Source organism: Hyalella azteca, unplaced genomic scaffold (genome assembly GCF_000764305.2).
Source record: "Hyalella azteca isolate HAZT.00-mixed unplaced genomic scaffold, Hazt_2.0.2 contig14637, whole genome shotgun sequence".
NCBI lineage: Eukaryota > Metazoa > Arthropoda > Malacostraca > Amphipoda > Hyalellidae > Hyalella > Hyalella azteca.
Genome location: NW_025944515.1, coordinates 1 through 8969, shown reverse-complemented (window position 1 = coordinate 8969; position 8969 = coordinate 1). Strand labels below are relative to the sequence as shown.

Here is an 8969-nt window from a genome sequence, read left to right as displayed (position 1 = left end):
CTGCTCGTGAAGGTGATAATCTGAAAGAGAGGTTTTTACCTCAGACTATTTCTATAACTACTTTAAATTGCTTGTTGCCTAATATCTAAGCCAATATTCAATTAAACTTATCCGTGTTCAAACCTCCCAATAATTTCAGAACATGAGTCACTATTGGTTACGACATGCCAATAAATCTGTGAGATTATTCAAGTTTTCAGTAAGTTCATAGCTTAATTTTCTATGACACTAATACGAAAAAAGCCTGGATCTTCACAGTGCAGGATTTTCAACAGGGTAAAAAACAGATTTAAAAACGGACCGACAAAATACATCAATTGAATCATCTGTTCAAGCACATATTTAGACATGAACTTTCGCGGTCCTGACTTGACTTAAAGAGCACACATATTGTACGTCCACCGCAAACAATTTTGGGCAAGGTGGATCAATCTACGAGTACAGCCTACAGATAAAAATGGTACGCTGATCCAGCGGACTTCGGATGCGAGATAGGAGCATTAAGCCTAAGCTCTATCAATAGTATAGTGTTGTTAAACAACGGAGCACTACAAGCTATTTCCTAGACTTAGTTTTTTAGCGTCTGAGTCTAGGCCCAGACCGTACTTACTCGAAAGATATCGTTTTGCAATAGTTTAATTATTCGATATTTCAACAGATGGTGTCAGGTTCAAGAAAGAATTGCTACCTCAGGGCGGTGCAATGACTCACAAAGTACAAGTGACAACCTCAATCGAGGAATATTCGGTCTCTGAACGAAATGCTGAAAATTTCAGTGATACATATTTAGTATTTCAACCTTCTTCATAATAGCTGATGGAAAAGGCAAAATGCAAGGATCCAAGCGAAACCCCTTATGCCGATCAAACGAGTAATCGAACCTGCAACTTTTTGTTGAAACCATCTGGTCATGGCGCCTCCTTTTTGACCTCCTCTCTCGTTGGTCTTCGGAGCCTCGCGTGAACGCCTCCGAAAGTGGAGAAGGACACGGCGAGGCTGGTAGAGAAAATTCGAAGGTCTTTGGACTCGGAGGGACGACAGACACTGGGACGTTTGTACTAGTCCGTTACGGCGAGCCTCTATCACACTGTCGTTATCACAAAAAGATCGATCCGTACCTCCAAATAGAAACGGTAGTATTCAGATAAAAAGATTTACAAGTATGAAAAATATATGAGACTATCTGTGAGTGATGGGGAAGAAGTGAATGAGTCTATGACCGTCTAAGACGACCTCAACTTCCACTGCTACAAATAATATGTACAATTCACAACCGCATGGTGTCTAACCCTTCTAATTAAATTTATCTATGATGACACTCGTATCGTTACAAACAAGCAATGTACAGCTACTCACAATACACAGGCACGTACAAAATGAGCCACAAAGCATAGTGTATAGATGGAGCAGCAACATTAGTCAAATACTCAATAAATCTCTAAACAACCCAAACCATCTACATTTCAGGCAGTACAAAACTAGAAAAGGTTGAGTCAGATGAAGTTTTACGACGACATGCTCTTTCTAAGGCTCATATATTCATTACGTAGTTTTCCAGCTTGGAAGTATCTGGACTAGATGTCAAGCCGATATCTTGAGAAAGTGAACTCTAAGGAGCTGTAAAACTATATGGATACTTTCAGCTGAAATATGACGTCTATGACAAAAGGAAAACGAGAGCTTCAAAAAAGATTAGACACAATCGAGCGGGAAGCCATGAAGCCTTAGACGATACCAGTATTAAATAGGTTCACAGGAAAAGTGCAGTGACCACTTAAAGTGAATCCATTTATGACGATCTATAGCAGGCCAGCAATGGATAGGAACCGCTTCGTACAGTTTTATAGTTTTGATTCTGGTGAAAAGGATCATGGTAGCGTTATATCAAAGAAATAGACGACAATTTTTCAAATGACTGATCGGTGATGAATGGTGGTTTTGCTATCTTGACGTAATCTTACTCTTGTAAAGCTATTTGCATGACGGTCATTATAAGCTAACTGCAAGGACTACTACACACAGGACATGCATAGCCTATGTCCAGCCTCTGCTAGCAGAGGCGATCGCCTACACTATGAAAATGCTGTTGTTTTAGTGGCATCAACAAATGATATGCCCATAATTGTTTCATACAATAGTATTACAATGTGTGTAGTAGTCCTTCTATGGTTCTGACCAAGGACTACTACACACATTGTAATACTATTGTATGAAACAATTATGGGCATATCATTTGTTGATGCCACTAAAACACCAGCATTTTCAAAGTGTAGGCGATCGCCTCTGCTAGCAGAGGCTGGACATAGGCTATGCATGTCCTGTGTGTAGTAGTCCTTGGCTAACTGTTGTTACATGAGACGGTCTTATCTTCTGAAGACCTCAATTAGCAAGCAAGAGGTGCTGATATTGAGGTGCCGAGTAGACTCCATCGTTGATAGCAGAGTTCTTGTCGCCTCCGTTCACTCCACCTGCGATGACAGCTCCGCCGTTCCCGGACGGTCCAGGCATGCCTACGAGGCCGGAGCCTGAGCTGGTCATGGCTTCAAAACCAGGGGGAAGTTTTGCGCCGGGGCAGTGGTTCGACATGGGCATGAGATCAGTGAAAAATGAAGCCGAGTGGAATCCTTGGTCGAAGACACCACGACTCCAGGGGCTGTAAGATGAGGCTGGTCCACCGTTGCTTTGGAGGTAAAGGTTCGGGTCGAGGGGAGGTGCTGGACTCAGCGACCTCGGACGAGAGCCACCGAATTGGCCGACAAATCCAGGGGCTCCGACAGCTGCCTGCTGCTGGTGGTGCTGCTGTTGCTGGTGCTGCTGTTGTTGAATAAGTTGGCGTTGTTTGATGTAATTCGAAAATTCAGTTGGTGACATGCGGTTTGCGCGTTTTGTGCTCGTCTTTAATTTAGTAGAACCAAACTTGGTTTGTGCGAACGTGGCCGTTGTGAAGGTTAAAGGAGCCGCGGTCTTGGGTAGAAAAGCCGAAATAGGCGAAGCCTCGCGTGTTTTGAAAGGAGGGGTTGGAGAATTGGAGGAGTAGGGGGACGATGACTTTGGGCTGATGGACATGCTGCTGAGAGACGAACTCAGGTTGTCAATTGGTTTGAAGCATTGCGCTTCAGGATTAAAGGTCTTCGTGACTTCTTTGTCTAAACTTTCTTCCTGCGTGGCGGATTCTGCTGCTTCCGAGTATAGGATCTTGATGAGTCCTTTCTCACCAATGCGGTAAGAGACCTCACCAGGATCTACCCAGACAGCAAGATCTTCAGGAAGATTTTCCTTGATCTCTCTGATCTCCATGCCAGCTTCTCTCGCAGCCTTCTCCAGCACAGGATCGATAGGATCGCCGGTTTTGATGCACCGGAATGCGGATCCTTTCATGGGTTTTGCTGGATACCAGTGACCCTCGAACTTGGCTTTAAGCGCTTTTTCAAGTTCTTCTCCAAATATATTAACTCGCCGTCTTGGCAGCTTGTTGTACATATAAGAGATCACAAAATTGAGCGCAACTTGTATCTCCAGGTGCATATTTCTGGCTGATGATATTCGTTGATGGACTGAAGGAAGACTCGTAACCTGAAAAGAAATATAAATTGAGATTAGGCAAAACGTGTATGATATCTCATTTTATATCGAATAAAATTAGTTTTATTTGACCTTCATTGCATTGATGGCTATGAATAAAACATATAGCCTGTGCTTTATCATATTAAAACAAGGAATTTCCAAAAAAAATCTTGCCTCTTTGACTTATTTGAATCGTTCTGTCTCCATAAATAAGTCAATTCTGTCTCGAACGCAATGATCGTTTCGTCGCCATAAAGCTGGCTCCAAAGTTAATATCGTAGCAGTTGACGTGACCACGCCAAGCTATTTCATCGATCCTGCAGTGACAGCGACGACGAGAGGGGTGGGCAGTGATTGAAGAATAGCAAAAATGAATAACGCAGCGGCAAACGCGCATTCACAAATTGTCTTCATAATCATATCAGCGATCTAACGGTAGTTATTTCTGAACCGAGTCGTCTTACTCAGGATATTGTTTTGAAATAGGATTCTAATCGCCGGTAAATTGTACACAAACTCATCGGTGTAAAGCTTGATCTTGATAATGCTCGATTTGTAAAATTTTACGCATAATTTTCCAGTAGCGGAAAATATATAATGAAATAGCGGATTCGATCGAGGTTCTGAAAGATTTTATGAATGCAGAGCACAGAACTACTGGAATAATTTATGAGTAAAATGCCATCCGACCACAGCTCGTACGTATCATCACTAATAATGTGATAGTGAGTGTTGAGTCGGAGAACAATCATTGAAGGTTGAATGACTTTATGAGGTACTTGACAAGAATTGGATGTTCACTTCGGTTACTTGTTACGTTATCGCCTGGCTTCATTCAAGATCATTTGAAACTTAACTTTATCTGTGACCACGAAACAGCAATATTTGTATATTAAAAGCCTTGATTTTTTGTAAATAAAAATTTTTAATACTTTTTTTAATTTACCATCTACTGACGGCTACTAGCAGGAGATAATGGATTCACGGTGGTTTGAAATTTTATAAACGAAATCTCTTTTCACTGTTATTTTGCTGGCTGGTGAACAAATGTCAAAAAAACAATTAAGCATAAAATTTTTCCAAGCCAAAAATGAGCAGTCGGGTAGATGAGCAACACTTCATGATGAACGAAAATAGATGATAATAATATTATTAATTCAAGTAATCTTCCACTCATGTGCCAATTAACATGATCTTGATAAACATGATCGAGCTACGCAATATGGAATTGATCTTTCGATCCCTTTCTTTCTGTTCAAATTCACCTCCTCTATGTACTATCTCTTTTGAGTATCGAGTTCAAGTTTGATTGCGATTAATACATAGAATGCATGAAAAGAAAATCCTCTAATTTAATGACAGTAAAGTAAAGATAGTAAAGTTAAGCCATTTTTTATGGCGAGACTAAGCATGAAAAGAAAATCCTCTAATTTAATGACAGTAAAGTTAAGCCATTTTTTATGGCGAGACTAATACGGCGTTTGGAAGCTGATGAGCTAACCTGATAACCTAAACGAGAGGGAATACACCTTCTTATCTTGATAAGGCGAGCGCGATATGCTTTGCCGATAACTGAAGTAAATCGAGATGATTCTAGGCTACAGGCGTACACTGATGCAACACCATGAGAGCTTTGCAACCGCTACAGGCATAAAGATTAGCGATATTTGGTAACTCAGGTTTGCGTCACACTCCATTAATTTTATCTTTATGTTTTCATCACAGGCCTCAACAACCCAAGATGTTGGCTGTATGGTGCAAAACATCAGTTATGTACCTACGTTAAATTTCAATTTTCGTAGTATAATTTCTTATGTATCGATGTAACATTTCGACTGTCCTACATAGCCTGAATTATTTTCAATTTCGTTTTTAAAATGTCTTTACCACATTTCAATTAAAACATTCTCACGTTCTAACTGCAAAAAAAAAATATATAATGCTCCTAACAGGCTCATATTCATGTCAAAACGAGTCACTTCAATAAATTAATCAGAAAATTTTTTCGTCATAAAACCATTCATCAAAATAACGCAGTTAGTAATAAAGCTAACGCTTGAACGTAACCAAGCCTCCCTCGAGAATATGAGCGTCAAGTGACAGTCAATTATTTCTAATTAATTGACTCGATCATATTTTTGGCCATTCGATGACGTTTTCTGTCATGTGGTTGATGACAGCGTGCTATAAACGTGATATATTAATTTAATAATCATCGTATCTATTGTAACCCTAGTAAAAAAGAATCGGAATAAGTTAAAAATGGGACGCAAAATAAGCTATCTTACAAGAACTATAATTTTTAAGATCCCTATTGTATTTTTTTATCTATAGGATATCACAATTTTTCATATCTCTGCGCTGATTCTTCGGTTACGAAAAGAATCTTTTATTTTAACATTTCTCATTATCCGTCATTCCTATTTTGAAATCAACAACGAATGTCTCCAAATTAATTTTCTAACCACATAAAAGGTCTATGAGAGATAGGTACATGGTAGGCCTATGATCTGAACGTTTCTAACTGTTCAGTCTTATTTATAGGCTTGCAACACTCAGCTGTCCTTCACTGCCACCCTCGTTGCCATGACGTGCACGCCACACGGTCGCCATGGCCTACCTATACGCCATCGTCATGGCAAGGGCATGTAAACACTCAGCATATCTGCGACGACATGACATGAATCCTTTAATGTTATATCCTGCCTTTCGCTCCTACACTGTACGACGCATCAACACTATGTGTGTTGCAACTCGCGACCATTGCTACACCGTCGATACTCTGGCCTCCGACTGAGTTGCAGTGCGTATTTTTCGTTGACTTGATGTTATGACTGACAATTAGTTTTGATGTTATGACTGACAATTAGTTTTGATGTTATGACTTACAATTAATTTGTCAGTCCTGTTCTATTGCAGGATATTGCAGGACTGACATTTAATTTGTCAATCCTGCCTGATCCTGCCCTATTGCAGGATCAGGCGTCATATAAAGTGTTTTAATATACATGGATCATTAGTAGTTTCTTACTACGGATTTTTACTTACTTATCACGATTCTAACTGCACTCTCAAGCATGCCTCATGTACTCCCAAGCAAGTTTATAGAGACCCTGAAATCTTCATTATTTTAAGAATTATTTTGCAATAGAGAGTAGGTTCACGTTCAAATTCGTTCTCTGTGAAGTGTATTATTCACAGTGACTTGTAAGGTTAAATGTTAACAGCTGACTTACTGCACGTGTGATATTACAGCTTGAATTAACTTATACAGCCTCTACTTTACTTGATTTAAATGCGGATGTTGAATGAAGTAATGCGTGATGTGGGCTCCATGTCTCGACTTGCAAAGATATTGTATCTTGCTCGGGCTAGATATAGTTTTATGCGCTATGAATTATATTGCGAAATTAATGCGTGAAGGCATTCTCGCACATGCTTGTGCATGAGAATTTGATCAGGGATCTTATACTATCTTGAACAGCATTATGAGTTGCGGAGACATGTCCCAGAGAGATACGGACGCTGGTTGGGGATTTGTCAAAATATTGAATTTAAATATTTTTTATGAAAATAAGGGGAAAAATGATAAATTTATGTTGATTCTTGCATAATAAGGAGTTATCATTATGATATAGAAATAATCAAAGCAATTGCGTTCTGTTAAAGTTTGTTCTTTCAGCCTTCAAATATTTTTATTTTCGAAGTTTCATATTCTATTCACCTACTATGTATGATTTGATAACGTTTAGTTCAATACTCCAACATAGTGGAGGTCAGCGAAATGTCACTTGTAAACCACGGTAGCGAATCAGTGACGATATCAGCGTTCAGCCTCGGGACTTGGCATCGTTCGTAACCTTCGATTTATATGCAGGATCGTGTGAGGTACTACGAGAAAATAATTAAACATTTCAGAGCACGATGTGTAGCGATGATGTCGTGGTGCATGTTGACGAAATATACCATGTGAAAACCAGTAATGTTGTTAGGACTTTTCAAGCATTTAATCAATAGAATTTAATTAAAATAGAGATAATACCTATGTATCAATGAAACGTGCTAGGGTTATTATTAAAATATTACGATTGCATTATATATGTCATATAAACAGTCAACAAAAAAAAACATCTGATAACCCCGGTATTATTGAGGGAAATAGTAATTTCAATTTATTTGAGGTGGTAACTTAATTCTAGTTATAGTCAACCCAAAATATTTAAAATAAAACGGGTTGAAGCTCAAAGAGAGCTTCAGCTACGTTATTGAACGTGTCGTAAAGTCTTCATGAATCCTGCCATGCGCTTCAAAGAGGCTAAACGCGCGTAATTGATAGATGAAGCTGCTGCTGCGGCCCAGCAATAGAGTATAAGTATTCACAGCTGCATAACTATGCAGATGTTAAATTCGCGTGTTGGAAGCATATTTAACTTGTAAATAAATATTGGCGACGAATGGAAAAACAATCGCAGTAGTTTCGAGGTTATAAGCCCCCGAAAAAAATTATAATTTTAAATAAGTTATTATAGTAAACAAATTACAATACTAACTGTAACTTTGGTAAATACGGGAGCTTTTACAGAATAAGTAAGAACATGTGTAGTTGTGAACATCATGAAGATCAAAACCAGCAGCAGCGCAAATATTTATATGGTACCCATGGCACATGGTCCCTTACAGCTGTAACATTCTATAGCTGTAACACATGGTTCCTAACAGCTGTAACATTCTATAGCTGTAACACATGGTTCCTTACAGCTGTAACATTCTATGGCTGTAACACATGGTTCCTTACAGCTGTAACATTCTATAGAGCTGCAGCCCATGCATGGCTGGCACTGAGTGCCAGGAGTGGCACTAAATAAGCTCTGCGTATCACGACGTTCTTGGCACCTGCAGTCACTGCCACCCGAAATAGAATATCTTGTAATATTAAACTGAGCTTTTGCTGTTAAGTTTCATATATTTCTTATGAAGTGTGAATGCGATTCGAGTTTTTGTTGGGGGAAATGTTAGTTAGTTTCAGGCCTATTCTTCAGCGCCGACTTCACTATGCTATTATGGCCAGCCTCGTTGCACAGTCAGTTCGATGAGAAGTTTATTTAGGTTTTATTATCATTTCATTATCATTATCAGATTTTATTATTATCATTATTATCATTGACCTATCTAAGACAAGGATAAACTTCGATGAGAAGTTTATCCTTGTTTTATCTTTAGTGTTTATCTTCCATGAACTTCAATAGGTATTTTTTTATATTATCGTTTTAAATAATCTTTGTGCACTTTTAAGTTTCAGATAAATAAATAAAAACTCGTTGCTGTTGTAGTAAAAAATGGGGGGCCACCCCCGGGTTTTACCCCGCGTCTTTCGCGTATTGATACTTGTATCTTACAACTTTATA

The 8969-nt window shown here is 38.9% G+C and overlaps 1 protein-coding gene across 1 annotated transcript; it reads right to left on the bottom strand.

Annotated features, from left to right (window-relative positions):
• Nucleotides 1-527: 527 nt before the first annotated feature.
• LOC108672104 (protein Tob1) lies at nt 528-3569 on the bottom strand. Its single transcript, XM_018159731.2, has 2 exons — nt 2343-3569; nt 528-2000 (listed from the first exon to the last, which is right to left on the bottom strand). The coding sequence occupies exon 1, from the start codon at nt 3523-3525 to the stop codon at nt 2380-2382; it is 1146 nt and encodes a 381-aa protein (XP_018015220.1). The 5' UTR covers nt 3526-3569; the 3' UTR covers nt 528-2000; nt 2343-2379.
• Nucleotides 3570-8969: the final 5400 nt, after the last annotated feature.